This window comes from Crocodylus siamensis, chromosome 15 (assembly GCF_052110815.1).
Source record: "Crocodylus siamensis isolate JL-2025a chromosome 15, ASM5211081v1, whole genome shotgun sequence".
NCBI classification, from domain to species: Eukaryota; Metazoa; Chordata; order Crocodylia; family Crocodylidae; genus Crocodylus; species Crocodylus siamensis.
This window is the reverse complement of record NC_143409.1, coordinates 42,251,024-42,274,972: the sequence shown is the minus strand read 5'-3', so window position 1 is coordinate 42,274,972 and position 23,949 is coordinate 42,251,024. Positions and strand designations below refer to the sequence as shown.

The 23,949-nt window shown below is 54.8% G+C and overlaps 1 protein-coding gene across 1 annotated transcript in view; it reads left to right on the top strand.

Moving 5' to 3' along the window:
- The window catches only part of LOC149852480 (uncharacterized), a 101,974-nt gene extending 81,375 nt beyond the window's left edge, over positions 1-20,599 (top strand). Inside the window, exons 2-14 of the mRNA XM_090028722.1 lie at positions 2,227-2,562; positions 13,749-14,622; positions 15,157-15,674; positions 16,011-16,129; positions 16,427-16,555; positions 16,980-17,056; positions 17,210-17,316; positions 17,477-17,652; positions 18,097-18,232; positions 18,342-18,436; positions 18,665-18,817; positions 19,644-19,791; positions 20,018-20,599. Of these exons, the coding sequence (XP_089884848.1) occupies positions 15,158-15,674; positions 16,011-16,129; positions 16,427-16,555; positions 16,980-17,056; positions 17,210-17,316; positions 17,477-17,652; positions 18,097-18,232; positions 18,342-18,436; positions 18,665-18,817; positions 19,644-19,791; positions 20,018-20,076 (1,716 nt within the window). The 5' untranslated portion in view covers positions 2,227-2,562; positions 13,749-14,622; position 15,157 and the 3' untranslated portion in view covers positions 20,077-20,599. The remainder of the gene's footprint in view (positions 1-2,226; positions 2,563-13,748; positions 14,623-15,156; positions 15,675-16,010; positions 16,130-16,426; positions 16,556-16,979; positions 17,057-17,209; positions 17,317-17,476; positions 17,653-18,096; positions 18,233-18,341; positions 18,437-18,664; positions 18,818-19,643; positions 19,792-20,017) is intronic.
- Positions 20,600-23,949: the final 3,350 nt, after the last annotated feature.

Below are 23,949 nucleotides of genomic sequence, written 5' to 3'. Positions count from 1 at the left end.
TTTAGCAGGGCACACAAACATTTGAATATGCCCACTGACTTCAGTTAGTCTTGATACTAATACCACTACAGCATCTAAGGAACGTTACCGTATTAAACTTCCCATTGCTCCTGTGTAAGCGAATGTAGGCCCATTGCACAGATGTGAAACCAAAGCACAAGGTGCTTTAAATGACTTCCTTGAGGTTAGACAAAGAGCTTGCAGCAGAGCAGGGAACTGAATCTAGACTTCCAGTGCCAGGGCCACAAAGTTCAGTTGAAGGGGATGCATGTTAACCCAGCCAGCCATATCATCCCTGCTATATGGCCACGTAACAGTGGTGAAGTCTTGATTACAGCAAGTGTGTGAGAGCTTCTCAGCTGACATGTGCCCTACTGATACAGAAATGTAGAGGGCCTGATTAAGGCTTCAGCTACACTATAGGTACAAAGAGAGTTGTGTAACCAGCTTGAGATGCCCTCTTTAGCCCTGGGTTCAGCAAACTTGGTTATGTTATGTCCACACAGGAGCATTTTTCACAGTGTGGTCATGTGTCAAGATGGTACAGCTGCTGCTGGCCAGTGAGGTCTGCATCACGACGTGATAGTTTTTCCTAAAATGCTCCCGCAGAAAACAGGACCTTTGGAAGTCACCCATGAAGAGGCATTGTATCCTGGGATTCATTTCTGCAAATAAAGCTAGGAGCATGGGTAACATGAATCAATGGGACAGGTGCAGCTGCTGGTCATGTCTGCCCTGTAGAAACAACAGGCCAAGCTGGTCATGGAGGGACAGTGAGAGAGGCAGAGTAGCACACTGAGACTTGGGTCACAGGGGTCTAGTCCCAGCTTTACCTTCTGAGGGACTGGAGCAAGTTACTTCCTTGTCTATAAACTGCTTTGAGACTAGTTGATGATTGGAGCTGGGTATTGTTCTTGAACCAAAGCATTGTGGTTGCCATGTGGTACTCTGAGACAAGCCATAACTAGAAGAAAAAGTCTTGTAGCCAAGGTTTTGGGCTCCAGAGGACTGGAGTGATGGCTCAGTTGTATCACAGGTTCCCTGTGTGATGTTAGGCAAATGACCACATCACTCTGTGCCTCAGCTTCCACATCTGTAGAATGGGGAGAACTATCATTCCTTATTGTCAAGGTGTGCCACAAGGAAGACGTCCATGGGTGGTATATGTACCCATGGGTGACTGGTGCCTCCTGCGTCTGGAGGGGGGCACCAGATCGCCAATGGGGGGGAGGCGGGGTCCCCCAGTGACTGATCGCCAAGCCAGCGGTGAAACTGGAAGTGCACTTCTGCCAGCACTTCCAGTTTTGTGGCTGGCGCTTCCAGGTGGTGCACGGCCAATCTCAGGGCGTGCACGTGCACCTGCGTGCACCCCCTACATGTCTCCAATGCACATGCCACAGGTTGGGAACCAGTGCTCTACAGTAAAGGCCTGCAGACAATTAACAGGAAAGGTGCAAGCTGAATGAGCCTTAATGGTCTAACATGGAGGTAGGAAGCTATCAGCACCATCTTCCATCCATACAGCATTAGTGTAGCCCTTCATCCTTCCAAGGTCAATACACTGAGTTCTCCATGATGTGATGTGCTCAGGTCTCAGGGACATATGCATCCAATCAAAACTAACCAAGGCAGCTCAACCTTTGCATAACAAATAGCCACAATCCACAGCCCAAGGATTATTTGCAGAAATTATTCAGCCAGTAATTTAGCATAATGAATACATTTGATGCAATCATGATCCCTGTCCTGTGATTATGCAGTGTGGATGTGTTTCTAACACAAGCTGTTTTGCTCCTGGCTCCAGGTCAGATACACTACTACAGAATACTCGAGATTATATGAAATATATCCTTAGAGTTATTGTAGCTAGCATGTAAGCCTCTGGGAGTCAGGACTCCTGAGTGCCTATGCTGTGTCTGCCACTGACTTGCTATGTGACCTTGGGACAGTCATTGCGCTGTTGTGTGTTCTGATTCTCCATTGGTTGAAGCTTAATTTGTTAAAAATACTTGAGGATCCTGTAAAATAACTTTCTAAGAGTGAACTTAAGAATCACTAGAATATAGTTTGAGATGGGACTGATGTGGTGCTTAGGTCTGTAAACAGGTGTGTTTAACCCATATTGCATAGGGGTGCTTCTTTCTAAATTTATTTTTTCTTATCCTTGAAAAGTGTTTTTAATTTTAAACTCAGATTCATAGTCTGACTGTCTGCTTGTTCCAACAGGAGAAACATGGCTCATGGAAGTAACAGGGAAACCTTCCTTGCCCCTTCCTCGTTTCCTGAACAAGACTCACCCTGGCCTACAGAAAGGAGTGCTCCCACAACTGCCAGATCAAAGCGACACTCAAACACATCTCTAATCAGTCTCTTCAGGGATTCACTTGTTGGCTTTTGATGGACAGAACTAAGTTGGAAGCAGACAAATGTGGTGACTCACTATTAACACAAGCTCCTGTGACTTCCTCACATCTCCTTTCCCTTCTGGTTCCTTGGAGCGTGTCGGGTCGTGCTCATGGTCCCAGCCCTTATCGTGAATGTGCTCCATGACCCGCAGCCAAGGTATGGACTACCTCCAACTTCATAACCTTCTGCTGCACACACAGGCTGTGCTCCTCCACCCATAAATGCAAACCTGCAAATTTTTTTATATATATATGTTGCAGGGCACTTATGCACCCCGCTCCTGGTGAGGGTGCTAAATTTGAGGGGGGAGGTGTGTAGCAGAGCACGAGGGGGCCTGCTACTAGCGCCAGTAATAGGGGCTTAGCTGTCTGTCAACAAGGCAGCATAGCTGGCGGTTGCCAGGGTGACGGATTGGGTCAGCTGACGGATTGGGGGGCAGGGCTTGGCCTTTATAACCAGACAGGCCAAGACCAGACTTAGTTCCCCTCTGGCAGCCCAAGGAGCGGGAGGTCTGCTGCTGCAGAGCCGAGCGGACCAGAGTTAAGCAGAGCAGCCAGAGCCCTCCATCGTACAATGATGGGAGGGCGTGAAGAGAACCCTGGCAGAGAGGTGAGGGAGCGCCTAGGTGGCGCACAGTTTAGGTTATAGCCGGGCGGCTTCTTCTGGGTTGTAGCCGCTTGGTTCAAGGCTTTATGTTGCTAGTTTGTTATCATTACACTGGAGGACCGGGCGAGGCTGTAGGGGAAGGAGGAGGCCGCATTAGGAGCTCTGCATTAAGGTGGGGGTGCTCCCAGCATGGTAGAGAGTGCTGTGTTTTGGGGTGTCCCGACCCCAACCCCAGTGGTGGCTATTGGGATAATTAGCGCGGTAGAGAGCGCTGCGTGTGGGGGTGGCTATCGGGATAATTTCAGGGGAGCTACCCAATAGTATGGGGCTTCCTGGCAATCCCAGCCCTGCGGGGCGGTATTTTACGAGGCCCCAGTGTGGGCGAGAGAGCCCAATGAGGGGAACTTACTGCGGGAGGCGGGTGACGAAACCCCAGCTGGGTAGTACCCCGTGGGGAAGCGCGCGGTGACTGTGGAGAAGCCCAGTCAGGGCGAAAACGTGGGGAGCGCGGAGACAAACCCTACGGGGGGGAACCCGCGGTGACCGTGGTTAGACAGACCCTAGTGGGGAACTGCCTATCTGGGAGAAGCCCCAGCAGGGGCAGACTTATTGAGAAGCCCAGCAGGGCGAGTGTATAGACAAGCCCAGAAGGGCGAGCTTAACGAGGAAACTTAAAGGAGCAAGCATAGTGAGCCGGCCTGAGTGGGCTAGCAAATACAGGGGAACCGGTAAAAGGGCGCGAGTTGCGTGACAAGCTCAGGAGCGCCAGTAAGGGCGCTGGTTGCGTGACAAGCCCAGGGGCATTAGCCCGGACGCCGGTTGAGTGACAAGGCCAGAGCGCCTGCGGGGGGCGCCAGTTGCGTGGCAAGCCCGAGAGCGCCAGTCGGGGTGCAGAGAGTAAACTGACCAGTCAACGTCCGGTACATCTGCGAGGCTTGGCGTGTGGTAAAGGGGAGGTTGGAGTAACGCGTAGCCCGTAAGGCTGGGGCGCACCGGGTCACCCCTCATAGGATAGGAGCCAGGACAAACAGAGCACTGTGTCATAGGGAACAGTAAGGCAGCCTCCCTTAAAAGATATATAACACCAAGACGTGGCGGGGGAGACTGAGGGTGCTAAACAGTTAACTTGGCACGGTAGTGGGCACTAGAGAGATCAGGGCCGCTCCTAGGGCCCGCTCCGTGACTATGTATATAAAACCCCAGCAAAACAAACCACTCCACTGCATCCTCAGCTCTCCTTTTGGGAAGAATGTAAGAGAAAGACCAAACCACATGGTAGCTGTTGCTCATGTCATCTAATGCCCAGCTGGAAGATGCTCGGACGCTACTGTGATGTGTAAGAATCTGAATAGGATAAAATAGAAGACTGTCCCCTCCACAAAGACACTCTCATGGATCCAGAAGGACAGATTTCCATTTTCAGCTTCCTCTGTGCCAAAATGAAGTTTATTTCCTACCTATGGGGATTTTTTTATCATCTTTAATTTACCCTGAGCCTGATGAAGGGTGTGGGAGCCTGAAAGCTTGCAGAAAAAGATAATTTTTTTTGTGATTTCTTAATTGGTCTAATAAAAGGTATCATCTCTGAACCAAGAGGTCTAGAGTTTTGCATTTCTTTTTTGTTTCAGACCAAATACTTCCTCTCCAGAATGAGCTCAAACCTGCTGGCTGAGACCATCTAGTGGTTAGAAGAGCATAAAACTAGTACAACCCTTACAGACAGGGTACTGCCTCTGGTTCAGGTGAGAGATGCCTGTGAGTTTTTTCTAACTAAAGATTTTAGGCTCTGTCAGTTTGATAAATCTCAGCCTAGCCAGAAGGAAGCTGCCCTCTTTTTTTTTCGCTAAATCTTATGGCTGTCTTAAATGCAGTTTCTGATGATGGTGGCAATGAAGACAACATATTTGTGATCATGATGAGATTTCTATACTGCATGCAAAATGAGGAGCACTTTTCAGACAAATATTGAAATAAGTAAAGATCTAGTGCTGTTTGGGGTCTAAAAGGGCAATGTGCAGACAAAAGAATGGAGGAGGGAGATAAGAGCTAGGAGGGTGGAGAGAAAATACTGAGAATGAGGTTGCTTGGGGCACAGTCATGGCATTGATTTAGTTCTCTGATTTAATCTAGGCTCTCTGAGAGAAAAGGTGGCTGTGTAGTTAAGTCACTAGGCTGGGTCACAAGACATACGGAGCCTGTTCTGCACTCAGGCAATAGCTTCTTCTGTTCCCTTGGACAAATCTCCCAGTCTCCCTGTGCTTCTTTTCACCATTTCTAACAGAAGTAGCTTAATAATTCTCCTTTTGTCTGTCCTGTCTCTAAGATATGGAGCCCAAAATGGTCCCCTACCAAGTGTCTGTACAGTACCCAGAGCAATAGTGCCCCAGTTTCAGCTGGCCCTCCTGTAACAAAGGCAAACAATATTGTGAAGAAGGCGGGGTGTTTCAAGACTCTGAAGGCTGAGTGTTTGAAAAGGTGAGTGCTAAAAATTCTTATCCTTTTTCAGAAATATCTCAAGTTTCCTGAATTTCAGCGTCTCATGCACACACAATAGCGGCAACTTCTGCATGTCGACCACCACCAGCGTGGGCCATTCAGGCAAGCAGACAGAAGTCAGGGCTGAATCAGGACAGCTGTCGGGGATATTTGAACATACACAAAAGTTCTTTTGAAGTCTTTGGCCTGTGATAGTGATAGGGCTAGATGGACAAACCAGAAATAATTTTACTTTAACTCTAGTAATTTCCTGTTCCTGTGTTCATGTAAACACTGTGGATCCTGTTTAGACAAGAGGGGAAATAAATGTTAAGTGCCATCCTTCAGACAAGAAACACTCTTTAACCATAACCAAAGAGAAGGAGTTTGAAATCATGGCAGGACTTTATTCTGCACTGCTGTGTTTAAAACTAGCTAAAATCAGTCTCTGTACTAGGACTTAGCTTCACTGCATTTTTCACATGCAAATGCACACGCACACGTATACAAATGTAATGTTCCATTCACTCCATTTTACAAACTATCCATGATCAAGCTCATTCTTCCACTCTTAACTAGCAAATCAGTTCATGGGTTTAAAGAATGTTTGCTTCATAAATTTGACTATGCTAAATCACCCAGTAATTCAGTAACATATTACCCAATTACTCACATGACTAGTTATTTTAAATTACCTCAAAAAATTTAGGCAATTAAATTGCTTAGTAATTTAATCATTTCAGAAATAAATGTATTCACAATACTAGCAATTATTTTAATTTACCGAAAATTGCCAGCAGAATGGACAGATTCATTGACAAATTTGAACACTTAGTAAGTACACGTTTCTCTATGGAATGAATGGGTGAGGTGGCTTCCATGACAGTAGAGGAGAATTCAGGTATTTTACCAGGTCTGATTTGAATGGGAATAATTGCTCTCTTTGTCTATTCCCGTAGCAAAAGTTCTAGCTCTGCAACTTTACTGCAGAAATCGAAAGATTAAGGGCAGAGGGGAACTTGTACAAAGGGACCCATAACTTTTAAGTGCCTAATCCCAACTGAAAACACCATATGATTTTTCTGCCTAATGTCCTTGTTTTCTTAGAAAATCCCAGTGTAAGATATTTCGGCCAAATCAAAGTTATACCAGGTGTTTTTTATACTCCGGTATCCCTTGTATCAGATGCAATGAACACCTCACAATATTTGTGAGCATTTGTTGGCTAACCTCCAGGCAACGTGATGGCATTTCTATTTGGCTGGAACATGTTAACTCTTGGATGCTGCATCCAATTGAATTCCAAAATGTCAAGGAGTGTCCTAGGTACTGGGAGCCAAAACCCCCTTGAATTTGAGGACAAGAGGAAAGCAGAAAAGAGGGAAAGGCATGCAGGACTCCTGATACTAGAGCTGCGTATTCAAAGAGTCAGTTGGTATTGGTATTTTTGGGAAGCCATTAAAGGATACCATCTCAGGTCTGCCTTTCCTCTTGAGAGTCTAGCATGCTGGTCCTCTTTTCTACAAGATAAAAAAGAGAAAAATGGCTGGGGGTAGGAGGGTGAGGTTAGAAGAGAGGTGATGCAGATGGTTCACAGAACTCCTGTTATGGGCTGAAGGGAAGAGGCAGAATGAGAGCCCGCAGCCTTTGGTATGAAGGAAGAAGAAAAGGAGCACGGGGGCATATACACAGCAGTGGCATGAGAGGTGAAAGGGGAGGAGGAGGAGAGGATAAATGGAGCACATAGAGCCTTTGGTATATGGGAAAGTACTGTAGAGCTGGTATGGGGAGCAGGGATTGGAGGGGCACAAAAACTGGCAGGAGGATAAGGGGCAAGAAAGACTGAAGGGCACACAAGTCCTGGTACTGGAGGGAAGCATGTGCTGGGCTGCAGAAGAAGAGGTTAGGGAGGTATATAAAGCCCCTGGCTCTATGGGGGGAGTTGCAGGGAGTCCCTAAAGAGAGAAAGGAGAGCACAAAGGTGGGTTGTGGGCAGAGGGCTGGAGGGGCAGCCTAGACAATGGGTACAGCAGCAAAGCCTGCACTGCTGCTCTCATATCTATTTTGGGCCCAATCTCTGGGGAAGCCACAAAGAAAACATAGCACTGTGCTCTCCTCACGGCCTCACCTGCTCCTCCTCACTCCCTTCAAGAGGGAAAAACGCTCATTAGGGAGTCATTTGATTTAATTGTATTCATTTATTCAAATTTGTTGAGTTTTTGCAAATGCTTCTCTGTGTGCTTATGTACACACAGCAGAAACACTTCCTTTGCACCTCAGTGTGAACTTGGTGCTAATAATAGGACCCGATAATTCAGTGATTATCTCCACCTCCCTGAAAACAGATTAGAATTACCACTAATTATTTTTGTTAAGCACCAACCATGTGTGCAGCGCTGTACAAGACACAGAAGGATGGACGGTTGCTTTACCAAGGATCTTACAATGAAAGAAATGACCTGCATTAATGCTCTGGGACTCTTGGAAAATGGCTTTTCCCAGACTTTGTCCTGTGCTGAGAATAAAATAGTGTGAAGAAGAAGTGATGCTGTAGCCATGATGGTCCAGGAAATATGCAAGAGGCAAGGATTTTTGTGGGTGATCTCTTTTACTAGCACAACTGCATGATCGGGATAGACAAGTTTTCTGATACTATGCATTCTTCTTCAGGTCCATGCATGGCATTCAAAAGCTTGCCTCTTGCAACCATCCAGTTGGTCCAATAAAAGAGATCACACACAAAAATATTTGACTCTCATAGTGCGAAGAACCAATTGTTCAGTTGTCCAGCTAGCCCAGATCACTAGGAGGGAAATTTGTCATTTTAGATGGAACTAAAAGCTTTGTTTCTTTTTGGGATATTGTGTGTTAAATAAATAGCAGTAAACTGCAAAGAGAAACACTGTTTTGCAGTAAAAAACCTGGAACCTTTGCCTTTTTAAAAAAAAATTCTTTTAATTTATTTTCCCCCAGTGGGGACAATTGGAAGAATTCAACCTGACACAGAGAAGCATTGGTCTGTCTGAAGAAGCATTTTTTTTCAGGGGAGAAATAAAACATCATCTGAACAGTTCCATTAGTGATTGAAATTTGTTCCAGCAGGATCCTCATTGGTGTAGAGTTAGTTGGTTGTGTTAGTGGGAAAGTCACATACGGCAGGATTGCACGCTGGGCCCTGTCACACGTTCACTTGCAGCAGTTGCAAATCATTGGAATGCAGTGGCCTATGGTATTAAAGTTCAGTATTAAAGTTTGTAGCGTTAGGAGATAACCCTGGCCTAAAAGAGAACAACTTTGCAATGGCCTGAGGGCACTTAACACATGCTAAACTGCTTGAATGTGCATCTGCTTGTGTTTTATCTGTGTTTAATAGGCTTCTTGTGGACTAAGATTAACTGTTAAATTGATCATGTGACTCCAGCCTTTGAGACTAATAACTTAGGGGTGGAAAATTATCTGGGCTGAAGGACCACTTTGGGAATTGTGGTGAGCTGTTGCAGGCAGGGTCAGCACCCCCCTCCCCTGCCCCACAGCAGCTCACCACAACTCCCCAAGTGGCAAATTACTAGGTCAGTCTTGGGGTACCAGATGGAACGAGCAGGACCCCTGTGGGCAGGACATGCTCAGATGGGTGGGTGGGATGGGGCCACGGGTGGTCGTGAAGACTTCAGAAGAACTCTTGTGCATGTTCAAATATCCCTGACAGCTGTCCTGATTCAGCCCTGACTTCTGTCTGCTTGCCTGAATGGCCCACGCTGGTGGTGGTCGACATGCAGATGTTGCCGCTACTGTGTGTGCTGCATGCATGAGATGCTGAAATTCAGGAAACTTGAGATGTTTCTAAAAAAGGATAAGATTTTTTAGCACTCACCTTTTCAAACACTCAGCCTTCAGAGTCTTGAAACACCCCGCCTTCTTCACAATATTGTTTGCCTTTGTTACAGGAGGGCCAGCTGAAACTGGGGCACTATTGCTCTGGGTACTGTACAGACACTTAGTAGGGGACCATTTTGGGCTCCATGTCTTAGAGACAGGACAGACAAAAAGGAGAATTATTAAGCCACTTCTGTTAGAAATGGTGAAAAGAAGCACAGGGAGACTGGGAGATTTGTCCAAGGGAACAGAAGAAGCTATTGCCTGAGTGCAGAACAGGCTCCGTATGTCTTGTGACCCAGCCTAGTGACTTAACTACACAGCCACCTTTTCTCTCAGAGAGCCTAGATTAAATCAGAGAACTAAATAATGCCATGACTGTAGGGGAGCAGGATGGGCAGGTGGAGCCAGGGCTGAGATTGTGAGGTGGTGACACCTTGGAGTAAAGCTGCAGTGCAATCCACTCCCTGCATAAAGGGATGCACCGGGAGCAGATTGTAGCCAGCTCTGCCCCAGGCCCTGGCTCCGAGCTGTCACTTCCCCATGATCCTCGCCTCTCCTGCCCATCCCGCTCCCAGATGCTGCTCCCCACCTGCCTGCAGCCCCATCCCATCTGCCCAGCGAAGTGTGCTTTGCCCATGGGGGTCCCAGGCCAGTCTCAATGGACATTGTGCCTACCCTCTGGTTCCCCTGGCAGTGGGTGCAGGGTGGATGGGCTGGGGTGCCCAGGCAACAGGGCTGGGTCTGGTGGCAGCGGTAACACTGGCAGCAGCCACCAAGGGGAGCTCCTGGCTGCTGGTGTCACTGGGGCTGCTGGGAAGTGGAGTCCAGGCGCTGTACCGCCCAACCCTGCTGTGGACCCGGATATGGCAGGAGTGCACGCAGCACATCCAGGCTGTCCCCTGTGTCTGGGCCAGGCAGGGCAGAGGAACCTGCCGCAGGCTAGATAAAATCCTTTGGTGGGCTGGATCCAGCCCACAGGACATTTTTTACCCACCCTTGGTCTAATCTGTTAAGGCCAAGCACACAGCGTCTCCAGCTTGAACTGGGAAGACGCCCTTAAATTGGCAGTAGTAGTAAACTGTTGTAATCCCTTGGAACAGCCACAGTCATTGCCATGTAGCCCTGGACAGCCTAATCTTTTCTCCCATTGAAATCACTGACAAAACTCTCATTGATTCAATGTAACGGTGCAGGATTAACCCTAAACCAGGGACAATAGAGTCCCTCTTGGACAAGCTCATGGCAAGCATCTGAGATCCACAAGAGCCAGGTCCCTTCTGGAGGGACGAGTGAGCAAGTGCACATGAAATTCCCTCTCCTTGCGCGTTTTTTGCCACATACTTGGATGGCAGCATGGTTGCTGGTTTGGTGGAAGGACTTGTGGACTTCTGTCCCCTTCCTGACTTCTTATTTTTACCCTTCTGAATCTCTCAAAGGCCTAGAGGCAGTCAGGGGGAAAGAGTGGGTAATAGGGAATTCACAGCTTTCCTTCCAGGCTGCAGCCTGAGTCTTGCAAGACACTGCCCACAGGCATGAGAAGCCTTCATTGCAATCCATGTTATGTCCAGTGGGTTGGGAGGGAGGGTGGCTAGAACTGAAGGCCAGGGGTGTGTACTGAGTGGAATAACAGCAGCTTAATGAATCTCCCCCTAAAAGACTATGGTTCACCCCAAGCAGGATATGTGACCCTTTGGTAATTGTGCTAATTAGTTAATAAAACATTGCTTAAGCAAGGAGCTAGTAGTAGTGGTAGGAGGAAGCTGGAAGGAGGGAAGGAAGATGGGAAATGAAACCACAAGCAAGGTAAGAACAGAGCAGGGGATGGAACATGGCCAAACTAATGAAGTAGCTGAAATTTATACTCATTACATTTGCAGGCTTAATGGCTAGAACAAATAACCCAATGGGTTCAAAAGGAGCTGTGGCAAAAGCAAATCAACCATTTCTTATTTCCTCATCATCTGATTTGCTACGGGGAGGAGGTTGGCGGAGAATGATAGCCTCAGAGCTCACCCAACAGGGTCAGGTTGGTATATGCCATGGACAGTTTCTCTTATGGCCACTTTGATGGATTGCTTTAGACTCCCACCTGGGGAAGCATGGTCTTCCCAGCCTTGCTTAGGGAGCTCTGAGTCGCTCTGAACAGTTGATTGTTTTTTAATGAGCGGTGGGAGGTTTGTGTGCACTGAGGTGTGCTTGGAGTTTGCCGCAGGTGACGCTGGGTCTTTGGTGGGAGGAGAAGTGAATGCCCGACTAAAGCCAGGGAGTTTACTGCAGGCTGCTGGAAAAAAAGCCTGTGAGTCCAATACAAGAAATGAGGCCAGGGTGGCTGGATGATTATAGAAACCAATTTCAGTTGGGCTCCTGAAGAAAGAAATGTCTCAGGCTGCACAGCAGTTAAGCTGAGCCTGGAAGTTAACTCCTGGAGAAAAGGAAGTCATCCAAGATCACTTTTTTCCCCAGAGATACGAGGTCAAAGATAGGGAAGGGCTGCAGATGCTTTTGAAATGACCGTTCTCTTTCAGTGCTTTGCCCGATCATTTTTTAGTAAAGAAATCTCAGTGTTGACAACAAAGTCCCTGGGAACTGAAGCTGTCATTCAGCAAAACACAACCAACACAGTTAACATAGTGTCTGTGTCCTGCCTGCCTCATAGACACTCAACACAACCGGAAAATGCCTCCTTTCTTAAAGGATTCAGTCTGTGGGGCTTGTTCATGCCTTGGCTCCTCAGCTGAGCATAGAAGGTGAACACTCGAGGGCCTGGCTCAAGACTCACCGAGGCAAGAGATTGAGCTCTCATATACCACGAAGCTTGCTCCGGTAGTCTTTCTGTGTGAGCCCAGCATGTCACTTAGGGGGTAACTAACAGGCCCTGCTTCTCCAACAGTTTTGCTGCCCATCTTGAGCTCCACGGTGCTGGCCCAGGATTGCTACCCGTCCCCAGGCTAGAGCAGTTTTAATGTCCACACAGTGGTAACACTTTTTTTTTTTTTTTCTGTTTTTTTGCACCGGTCCTGGAAGCACTGCAATACCAGGTCAATGCATGGAGTGGATGGAGCACGCTCCGGTTCCACCACCCAATACCACACTTAGGACGTCAGCAGCCTGAGCTGGGCTATGGGTCGCAGGAGAGAACAGGCAAGGACTAGAGCCGTCTGTGCTGTCGGGGTGGCAGGGCTCTCAGGGCGATGGTTCGGGCAGTCCACATTTGTGGTGAGCGGGATGGCCCCGGGGACCACCCATCCAGGGCTGTGGGCGGGAGGACTCCCAGCGGTGGGGGCAGGCGTGAGGCTTTGACGCTTCCCCTGACTCCAGCATGCACTGAGGCAGTGAAGGATCTCCTGATTCAACTTAGGACAGTGGGTTTTTAGGCACTTCAAGGTAACGCCTGTGGTCAGGCTGCTCGTGGTCCCTTCCTGCAGTTTCGCTTTGGGCTGTTCCGGCTCCGTTTCGGGTTCGGATTCAGGTTAGGGAAGGGGCAGGGCTGGAGCTGCCTTTCTGCTTGCTGTGGTAGGAGCCTCAGCACTATGTTTCGGGCAGAGGCGAGTCGGGCAGTCAGTGATACTAGTGAAAGGGATGGACCTTGGGGGCCCCCCCGTGGGGGCTGGGGCGGGAGGGCTCTTAGCCATAGGGTCAGACATTGGGGGGGAAGGGTTTCTCTTCCCGTGGGGTTCAGGCAGCGCAGCTCTCCAGGCCGGATGCAGGGTGATGTTTGCGGGGCTGCGGCGCTGGGTGCGGGGGGTTAGGGGGGCCATGGGGCTGGGCGTTGCTGCGGCAGCGTTCACATCATGGCGGTGCCGCGGGACTCCAGGCAGTTGGTGGTGGAGGCCAGAGCGGCGCTGCCGGGTGCCGGGGTCTGCAGAGACGGGTACGTCGGGTGCGGAGAGCGCTGCCCCTCCTGTGCCCCTGCCCGAGGGCAACGCGGGTGTCGAGACGAGGCCTCTTGCCCCAGGTGTTGTCAGAGCCAGACGTGACAGAGTCGGGGGCCGGCGCCCTCCTGCCCCTGCACGAGGTGCCCCTGGGGGCCGCGGCCCGACGGGGTGCGAGGTGCACCAGCCCCACCGGCAATGGGACCGGGGAGGGCAGCGGTGCCCGATCCTGCAGGTTGTGACGAGCCTGGAGTGGGCACCTGGGCACTGCCTTTCTCTCGGGGGTGGTTTGTCCCCGTGTGAAGCCCGGAGCGAGGAAACGGAGCCGTGCCCGGTGCAGCGGCCGTGCCGCAGGCCCCTAGATGTGGGGTCTCACCTCTTTTCAAGAAGCACAGCATCGAGGCACAAACCCAGATCACCTCCAATGCCCGAGGATTCATTTGGTTGTTAAAATCACAGTCCAGGGGCACAAGTATTTTGTGCAATTTTAAATTTCCATCTTCTTCCTTTTAGTGATCGATGCGCACCGTGTAGAGAGCGACAGGAGAACTGGGGTCGGGAAGGCTTTCGCTCCTGATCTCTCACCCCCGAGTGAGCAGGTAAGGATGAAGTTCTTAGGCCAAGCTGCTGGAGGCTGCGGCACCGGGAGATGTGGGAGGGGAGCAAGGGGCTCTTCTGCTTCCAGGCTTGTGGCTGCATTAGGAAAAAATGTGCAGAAAGGAGACGGAGCCGACAAGAGCCTGCCTTTGGAGCCAGGGGCCGAGTGATGCTCCCTGCCAGCTCTGCGCATAGGAGGCAGGAACTGGGCAGCCTCTGCAGGACACCCCCGCCTCCTCAGACCACCTTTTCCTGCACGGGTGTTGCAGTGCACAGCCAGTGTGGATTAAAACACTGGTTCCTCTGACATTATTGTGAGCGCCACGGTTTCTGTTGTTGCAGAGCAGGGTAGTCGGGCTTTCCCGGGTCATGAAAGACATGGAGACGAGGTCCAGGGAGAAGGCAGTAGCAGCCCTGAGGTGGAAAAAATGTGCCGGAGGGCGGCCAGAGTTTCCTTTAATGGCAGACAAGGGCCTGAAAGGGAAGGTGTGGGGGGACAGGACTCCTGGAGTGCACAAGAAAAGAGAGGGGAAAGGGAGGGCGGGAGGAGAGGTGCAGATGTGTTATAGGGGAAGAGACTATGCCAGAAGATAGCTTCAAAGAGGATGCTCTAGTCCCTTTCAGGGGTAGGCGTCATCGCCTTGTGAAGGCAGCGACCACGGCCCCAGGCGGCGAGGGACGTTCCCCAGAGGCGAGGCAGGAGGCCCCAGTACCGGAGCGGAGGGAGGAGTGCACGGCATCCCGAGGGCCTTTGAGCACCCGCCCAGCAGCGCTCCAGCCCCCCGCGCAGGTGAGGGGCAGCAGTGCTGCGGGGGCCCCCAGGTCTGTGCAGGGCACTGCAGAAAGGGGAGGAAAATCCACCCCGCTCCAAGGTGGCGACTGTGGCCCTGATGCTCTTTCACACCAGCTCCACGGGGTTGGAAACATCCCCAGGTACAGCAGCTCCCCCCTCCCAGTTCAGCCAGTGCCGCCCAGCCGGAGTGGGCAGGGAGCCCAAAGCTGTGCCGCTGATGGGCATCACAGGTGCCAGGGAAGGGGCCCCTGCCCTCCTCAGCCTGGCACTCCTGGGGGCTTCAGCCCACAGCCAGTCGCATGGAGCCGGCAGTCAGGGGAGGAGCTGTGTCCAAACCAGCTGCCTGCCGGTCATTCCCCCTGAGCCCAGGGCTTTTCCTGCCCAGGATCCCCAGTGATAAGGATGCTGGCGGCATGGGGGGAATGCAGGGGACACCTGCCTGTCTGCTGGAGAGCAGGAGGGGCGGGGGGCAGACGGGGGTAGAGGGGGTGCCTTGAAGCCCAGCTGATGACTTCTCCTGCTCGGTGCCAGGATGGACAGGCTGAGGCGGGTGCTGAGGAGGAGGACCGCCAAGGTGGGCTTCGTGGCAGAAGATCAGAGCAGGGAGCCTGGGCAGCAACATCTGGGCCCCCCCAGCCATGAAGAGGAGGGGCCCATCCAGGCGAAGACGTGGCTGTGCCCCATGTGCTGGTGTAAAAAACCAGCACGTCCCGGTGCCAAAGAGCCTTTGAAGGAGCCCACCGCCTCCAGGTACAAGTGGAGGTGGCCCGGGGTGCGCCCGGGCAGGCGGGAGCCCAGAGGAGAGGAGCGCCGGGCAGAAGAGCCGTGCGTCCTCCTGCCCAGCGCCTCGAGCAGCCTGGAGCCTGGCCCTGCAGCCCGCCATGCGGAGCCAGGCCCCTGCAGAGGCACGGAGGAGGGCCCAGCCTCCCTGGGGCAGGAGCTGAACCCATCGTACATCAGCCCCAGCCTGAGCTGCAGCTCCTCCTCCGCGCACTTGCACGGTTCCCTGGAGTCCGCGAGCCCCCCGGCCCCTGGCGCCAGCTGCACCAGTGAGGGGACGTGCTGGGGCCACCAAGTCTCAGGGCCATTCAACCAGGGGGGAAAGTCAGATCCCACGCAGGGCCAGGCAGGGGGATCCTGGGCAAGGCGAGGGGGCTGCGCTGCACGACCTCCAGGTCCCCGTGCGTGGGGTGGCCTTGGTGGGGGTGGATGAAGGCGGAGGCAGAGTCACTTGTGGGGGGGCAGGGACCTCCCAGGGCAGCAGGGACAGTCCCATCTGCTCTTAGGTAGGGAAGGGAGCACGACCCCATCTCTGCCCCCCACACCTCACATTTCTTACCCTGGGGGGCAAAGGACTCGACCTCCCACTTTCCTTCTGGCTCCAGTGATTCCCCATATGGCCACGGAGGAGATGCCGGATGAGGAAGACCAGGAGGAGGAAGATCAGGGGACCCCGCAGGAAGCTGCACTCAGTGTCACCCAGTGCCTCCAGGACCGCAGGGAGGTAGGAAACCCGCTCAGTCCTCTGTTCCCTCCCTGGGGGAGCCCATCCCGCTGCCCCAGAGCTGACAAGCGGAGACGCTCACCCGCGGGCAGTGCTCGAGGTAGGTGCCTTTGTGAAGCGCCACCTGGGTCCCCTCCCACCACAGACACTGCCCTGCTCCTCGCGGCACCTGCCCAGGAGGAGACTCATGTCAGCAGCATGGGGGTCCCAAAAGGCCTGAGACCCACAGCGGGTTTGGGGAGGACAGGGAGGTCCCTGGCTCAGAGCCTCCCTTTACCCCGGTCCCGCTCCTGGCAGACGCAGCGCAGGAAGGATGGACAGCGCCTGCTGCAGGAGCGCCTCACCCTGCAGGCAGCCGTGCAGCAGAGGGGACGTGAGGCTGTGGAGCTGCAGGGCTGGAAAGCGTCCATGCCCAAGAAGATCGTGGTGAGTAGGAGGTAGGACGGGACGGTGCGGGGAGAGGGGAAGAGAGGGGAAACAGTTTCTTGAGGCCAGGGGGGAGGGGAGAGATGGAGCTGGACCGGGGAGAGAAGGGCAGGCGCGCCGGGGCCCGGGCGTTGGGCTGGGGCAGCAGAGACAGGAAACCCTGGGAGAGGCCGGGGGCAATCGTGCGTGTGGAGGGCAGATGAGGGCGTGATCAGGGAGGGCGGGGGGTTGGAGTGACACGTCTGAGTGGCCATGGGAGGGGGAGGACCTTCCCAGTGGGGTGGGGGGCAGGGGGATGTGTGAGGCACCCCAATGGGGTGGGCGGATCGTGGTGCCTGCGCCTGCAGCCCTGGGGGGTCTCCCATGCGGGACGGGGCTGTGGCCTGTGGGGCCCCAACCTCGCCCTTCCCTTTGGGTCTCACAGGAGCTGATGGAAGATGTCCCCAAGGAAGATCTAGCAGACGCCATCCCAGACATCATAGCTGCCATCTGGTGCCTCAGGTAGCAGGACCTCTGCCCGACTGGCCTAGCTGTGCCACGGGCCAGGGGGATCCCCGCTGCTCAGGCCCAGGTTCCCTGGCTCTTTCCTGCCAAGCCCAGTGCCAGCCCTGCCCCGCACAGCTCAGTGTCACACAGGCTGCTCTCTCCTGACAGCGACCTGCACGTGTGCCTGGACCCCTTCCTGCAGCCGTGCCTCCTGCGAGCTGCAGCGTCCACGACTTTCGGGGCCATAGAGCGCGACAACATCAGCAAACTTGTCGGTCCCCCTGCCCCGTCTCGTGGGAGGTGAGCAGGATACAGAGGGGCTGGGCTCGGGGACGGACGGCCTGCAGCCCCGTGATCTGCACAAGCCTCTCTCAACGCCTTTGGAGCTGTAAGGCCGAGCATGAAGGGCCAGCTCCAAGCCTGGGCCCCAAGGAGGCGGCAGACACGGCTGGTCTGTACAGCAGGGGCGTGTGCCCACTGATCTTGAGGTCTTCCGCCCGCAGCAATTCACATTCGGGATGGAGGCGATGGATGCGCAGCACCGAGCCCTGCGCATGAGGGCAGGGACCACCCTCGTGTCCTTCGTTGCCCTCCTACTCCCACAGTTTGAGGTCAGTGACCCCGACCCCCGTGTCCTGCCCCTGCCGTTGTCAGGACCCTCCTGGGAGAGAGGAGTCAGAGCTGGGAAGTGAGCTGCATTCCAGGGCTGTGGTCCTGTCTCATCGGTGCCCCCTGGCTCTCTTTTTGGGGTCTCTTTTCCATGGCCTGCTCCGGGTGCACTGCCCCTACCCCACCCCCGCGGTCCAGGAGCTTTTGTCGCCCCAGAGCAGCAGGCACGGGGAATCACGCTGGGTGCTGACCCAGTGCCCGGGCTCCAGGTCCCTGTGGGGACAGAAGGATTTCATGCCCTGGCGCTATGATATCTGGCCCCCTCCTGCTTTGTAATGGTGGGCAGGGGGAGGGGGGAAATGGAAAGAGGGCGATGGCCTTGGGGAACCTGCAGGTTTGGGAAGGTAGGACTGGCATGGACTGCCCCCTCCTCTGCCTCTGCTTAGGGCTGCCCTGACGTGCCTGAGGTGGGGGACATGGCAGCGCGCCTGGGTCTGTCCATTGGTGACCCAGAGGAGACCATCGGCTGCGACGCCATGGAGAGTTTGTACCGGCTCACTCGAATCCTCCTGCACCAGAGGGGTAAGGAGACCCGCCCAGAGCGCTGGACCATGATGCAAACGGTGCCCCCCCAAACCCTGATCCCAAGCTAGGACGGCAGCTCAGAGCCTCCTGTCTCCGCTTGTCACAGGCCAAGACACGCGAGGGGCAGAGGAGCTGTTCGGCGAGTGCCAGCTGGAGCCGAGCCAGGCCCAGTGCTACAGGGACCTGGCGAGAGTTGGAGAGGTGAGGATGCTGCGCCCAGTGCGTGCCAAGCTGCAGGGCTGCGGCTGTGTCTGCTTGGCGTGGCTGCGTGCTGGGCTCTGGAGAAAGGCCTGCTGCTTCTCTCCAGCTCGCAGGGATCTTCCTGCGGTGGGGTAGAGCCTTGCAAGCCTGCAGAGCGACATGGTCCCAGGCCCCAGAGATGGAGCCTGGCTCCGAGATGCACCAAGCCTTGCGTCCTCTTGCTTTCAGGTGCTGAGAAAGATCTTGTCCCAGGAACAAAAGAGATCGTTCCTGCAGCGGACCATTCTGGAAATTCACCATGGGCGGATGCACATGAAAACAGCTGCACTGGTCTTCCTCTATGCCATCCTGGGGGAGACCAGCCTCCTGATCGGGGACAAGGTTAGCAGCCGCCTCCATTGCAGGGGACTGGGAAAGGGCCCCTCGCCTGTGTGCCACGTCTTGTCGCTCTCCCCCATCGCAAGGAGCAGAGAGAGGTCATTAGCCACGGGAGTGTGAGCTCTAGCATAAGACGGGGTTGATTCGCACCATATACGTGAACTGAATCGTGAGCTATGTATATAAAGCCCAAGATTCGGTGACCCCCAGGTCTTGCCAGCAGAGGCTGAAGCTTGCTCCTAGGCCCAGACGTGCCCATGGGCCTGCCCCTCCGCCTCCTCAGAGCCAGCCCAGTCGCAGGCGGCATGCTGAAGATGGATTCGGCTGCAGACATGGAAAGGCTGGGCGCTGGGATCACAGGCTGGGGGGCATTTCCCTTGCTGCCCCTGGGTCTGTGCTTGCCCTAGGGAGAGCACAGTGTTCAGCCAGTCGGCCCTGCCCATCTGCCCTGTTGTCCCCGGCTGCCATCCCCTGCCTTTCCCACGACTCTAGCACAAAAGTCCCTGCAGGAACCTGCCCGCACTTCACTGGGCTGCTGCCACCTCCCCTTGGTTGCAGCCCAGTCCCTGCCCCGTGGGCTAAGCGCTGGCTGGGGCCTGGGGGGAGGCTGGAGCAGAGTCTCGGCTTCCCCACGTGGGCGCATGGTGGGGCGGTGCCAGGGCGGTGTGTGGGGAGAGGGGCAGCAGCCCGGGCTGCCGTGGGCTGGGGTCTCTCGGGGGTGCGAGAAGAGTCTGTCATGGAGGTTGGGTCCCAGGGCTGTGACCCGTCCCACCATCCCTGTACTCCACGTGCGCAGCAGAGGCTCTGACTGGCTCTTGTGCCCCTGCAGGAGGAAGACGTCCCTGGCAGGATCGTGAGGAAGCTGGTCCTCATGAAGTGCTGCCATGAGCCGCCCAAGGAGCTGCAAGGACACAGCCTGCTGGCCTGCTCCTCCGGCCCCCTCTCCTCTCTCCAGCAGCCCCCGGGGCCTCCTGCAGGTACTGTGCTCAGCTCCAGCCCGGCTGGGCTGTGATGCCTAAAGGTGTTCAGCTGCGTCCGCATCCATGCCGAGAGCTAAGGGTGGACTATTTTTTTGTCCCTTGTTCAACTAGTCTTGTCTCCGTGTCCTAGGCAAGCTTTCGGTCCCCATTTCCTCAGAGCAGGGCCTTGTGTCAGTGTAGCTCTGCCCGTATTTAACGCTCCCTGCCTTTTCTTCCTGTGCAGAGAGAGCTCCTAACCATCGGGAGCACAAGAGCCCCTCCATGAGCGATGAGGACATCTAGCCCCTCACCGGGAGCCTGGCGGCTGCGCAGACATCCTGCAACAGTGCCGAAGCCACCGCACAAGTCACCAACCGAGCAGAGCCACCCGCTCGCAGCTGTCCTCCCCACAGACTTTAGCTTGTCCCCAGGGACGCAGCCTGAAAAGCCCCTCGTAGGCGAAGGGGTCGACAACTTCATCTGTCAGCCCTGCCATGCCAAGGGGCGCGAAAGAACAGACACCGTGCCTTCGTGGTCGCCAGGTTGCCCAATGGAGGACACTCGTGTGGTGCAGGTGGCATTATGTGACCCCTGCCTCAGGGCTTTTGCCGGTCGCCACTTGGGGCCAGGAAGGAATTTTTCCCCCCCTCCTCCATGGAAGTATCATCTGGGGGGTTTTCACCTTCCTCTGAGGTGCTGGGGCAAAGTCAGACCATCGCGGCCTCTGTTGTGTTAGCAGCTGCCTGAGCGCTCCCCCCGAAGGGACAATCCTTCGAAGGCCGTGCCGGGAGAGGCAACGGACCCAAGGCACCAAGGAGAATCAGGGTCCAGGAGTAAATAGTAGTTTTAGAATAAGCGTAAAGTTAGAATAATAATAATAATAAAGTAAGATTAAGTTTGTTTTTGTAATAAGCGTTGATGTTGGTCTTCTCTTCATGTGGAAAGCAATATTAATCCGGAAAGGTGTTGGTTGTTAAGGCTGGCAATCTCCTGAAGTCCTAATCCAAATGAAAGAGCCTGCATGTGCCCAGGACTGGCCTCGCAGTGGAGCGATGCTTGAGCGCGGGGCCTTGGTGTCCTGCAGGGCTGCTTTGGCGGGTAGGGCTGGAGCTGCAGGGCTGAATGCTGGGGCTTCCCAAAGTAGGTCCTGCCCTCAGGCTGCTTGGGGTGCCCTGCCGGGGGCTCGTGGAGCAGCCCGAAGTGGGGTGAGGATTAGGGGGGAGGAAAGTTTCGGACGTGGCTTGTGCTTCTGTAGAACTGGTGGAGGTGGATGTAGGACACAGGGTTGGGCTGGGAGGGGTCACCACGTGTGGGGTCAGGCTTTCATGGTGGAGGGCTCCTTTTGCTCCAGGGCTGTTGGGGCGTCCTGGGATCTCCCGGCTGGGCTCGACATTGGGGTTTGGGGGCTGTCCGAGCCCGTTCCTGTCATGGCGCTGCTCGAGGTCTCTTTGTCAGGGCGAGGTCTCAAACCTGGGGTCCAGGTGTGAGTATATGTGAGGGGCAGAGAATGGGAAAGGGTTAGAGGCGTCTTTCTCTTGGACACTGGCAGAGTGGAAAGGCTTGTCTCGCTGCTGGGATGTTCGGGCAGCTAGAAATCCCCCCGCCCGGGTCAGTGCAGTTGTTTTGGGGCCTAGCAACACACTTCATGCCGTGGGGCTAAGCCAAAACCCTGGACCCAGCTGGTTGCCATGAAGAGCTGGGGCAAGGCATCCCCAGAACAAGGGGCACGTGCAGGCAGTCCCGAGCAGGGCCCCGGTGCCGGCTGGGCTCAGGGAGGCAATCAGGGCACCGTTCCCCTGGAGCCGCGGGCAGCGCCCCAGCCTCTCTGCAGCCCGTAAAAGCCAGACCCAGGCCCCAGTCTCCTCGCCCGGGCTGAGGCGAGTTCCTGCTCCTTACCGCCCCTTCACTCCCCTCCTGCTCTGGTTTTGCCCCCTGGCCCGACTCCAGGCAGACCCATAGCTTTCCCAGCGGCTCATTGTGGTTTCCCTTTGCCTCTGCTTTCTCATGTCTCCTCCAGGTTAACCCTTGGCTGCCGTTGCCTCCTGGAGTCATATTTTGGACGCAGGTAGGTAGGTGCGACTCGGGTAACATATGTGGGAGGGTCCCTTGGCCCCCACCTGGGTTGGGTTTGGGAGGGCTCCTTGCACCGGGGTGAGGCTTGGGGCTGGGAGGGAGCTTCTTGCTCCAGGGCTGCTTGGGGATCTCAGGACCTCCTGCCGCGGGGTTTGGGGCCTTTGCAAGCAAGTTCCTCCGGCAGCCTGCCCCGCGGGTAGCCTGATCTAGGGTTAGGGCAGGAGTCGGCCCCCCCGGGGCGCGTGCCATTGGTGGCACATGGAGTCATTCTCCATGCAAAGAAACATGAGTGGGGTGGAGTAAGTTGCCGCGTCGGGCTCTCCTGTGCACCCCCAGTCCCAGCACTGGGGCAGCCGGGGCGGAGCCAGGGCCGCAGGCAGGGCGGGGCGTGCTCGCCCGGCCCCCGGGCTGCCCGCGCGGGAGCTGCCCCCGCCGGGGGGAGGGGCGGGGCAGGGCGCGGGCGGCGCCGCGGGCAGCCGGCCCGGGCGGGCGGGAAGCGGCGCTGCCCCGGCTCTGCTGCCTCAGCTGTGGCGGGCGGGGGCCCAGCGGCGCCCGGGCTCGGGGGGTACAGCGGGGGCCGGCCTCGCGCGGGGGGCACAGCACCCCAGGGAGCCGCCTGCCCCTTGGGAACAGCCGCCGCGGCCGCCTCAGCTCGCCTCGAGGGCCGGGCCCGGGGGCGCCGGCCGCAGCTCCCCTCGGGGCCCTGCCCCAGCCAGGCTGCGCCCTCGGGCCGGCCGGGCCCGCTCCCGCTGCCACAGCTCTCTGATGCCGGAATCAAAATTTTAAAAAAAGCGACAGGCATGATTATGAACAGTGCGCCACCTTCGGAGGTTGACGTTGTGGTTTTTTGGCACTCCGGTCAAAAAAAGTTGCCGACCCCCGGTGTGGAGCCAGATGTGCTTTTGGAGCAGCTAGCCAGTGTGCTTTGAAATTTGTGCTCAGGTCACCGACTGAGCAGAGCCGCCTGCTCGCAGCTGTCCTCCCCACAGACTTTAGCTTGTCCCCAGGGACGCAGCCTGAGAAGCCCCTCATAGGTGAAGGGGTCGACAACTTCATCTGTCAGCCCTGCCACGCTAAGGGGCGCGAAAGAACAGACACCGTGCCTTCGTGGTCGCCAGGTTGCCCAATGGAGGACACTCGTGTGGTGCAGGTGGCATTATGTGACCCCTGCCTCAGGGCTTTTGCCGGTCGCCACTTGGGGCCAGGAAGGAATTTTTCCCCCCCTCCTCCATGGAAGTATCATCTGGGGGGTTTTCGCCTTCCTCTGAGGTGCTGGGGCAAAGTCAGACCATCGCGGCCTCTGTTGTGTTAGCAGCTGCCTGAGCGCTCCCCCCGAAGGGACAATCCTTCGAAGGCCGTGCCGGGAGAGGCAATGGACCCAAGGCACCAAGGAGAATCAGGGTCCAGGAGTTAAGTGTAGTTTAAAATAATAAATTTAATATCAAATTTTATTTTCTAATAAGTGTTGTTGTTGATCTCCTCTTTATGCTTCAAATACAAACTCATGACCTGCAAAGAAAGAAAGATGCAAATATGATCTACCTTTGTGGAAAATATGGGTGCAGCAGCCATCAGGAGAAATCTGGTGTTTTTAGCTCAGGATTTGAAGGTCCAGCTGTTTACAAATTATCTATTACTGTTTTATTGCCATTGTGGTCAGGTAGGTAGTTCAAGAAACTCCCAAAGAAAAACTCTTTCTCCACTTGAAGTTGGGGTTCATGTCAAGGCCCCAGGAAGGACGACAAAGAGCGGGGCCAGCAGGTCAGCAGAAATACGGCTTTGGTGCTCAGGGCTCCCAGGTCTAATGTGAAAGACCCAGAAATATGTCCCTGTTGGGATGTATGTGTCTTCTGTTTAGCTTCTCTCCATCTAGAGCTGGGGTGGGCAAATTGGTGGATTTGGCCAGTGGCCGGACTCCATTTCCCAGCAGCTCCTGCCAGCATCACTGCATCCAGTTTCCCTGAAGCAGTGCTGGGGCCATGACAGCATGGGGCCAGGGTTTCCGTAGGGACCAGCCCCAGCAATGCTGGCAGGGCACGCACCTGGGTGGGAACTGCTTCAGGGCCAGGGTTGGGATCTTGCAGTGATGACAGCATGGTTCAG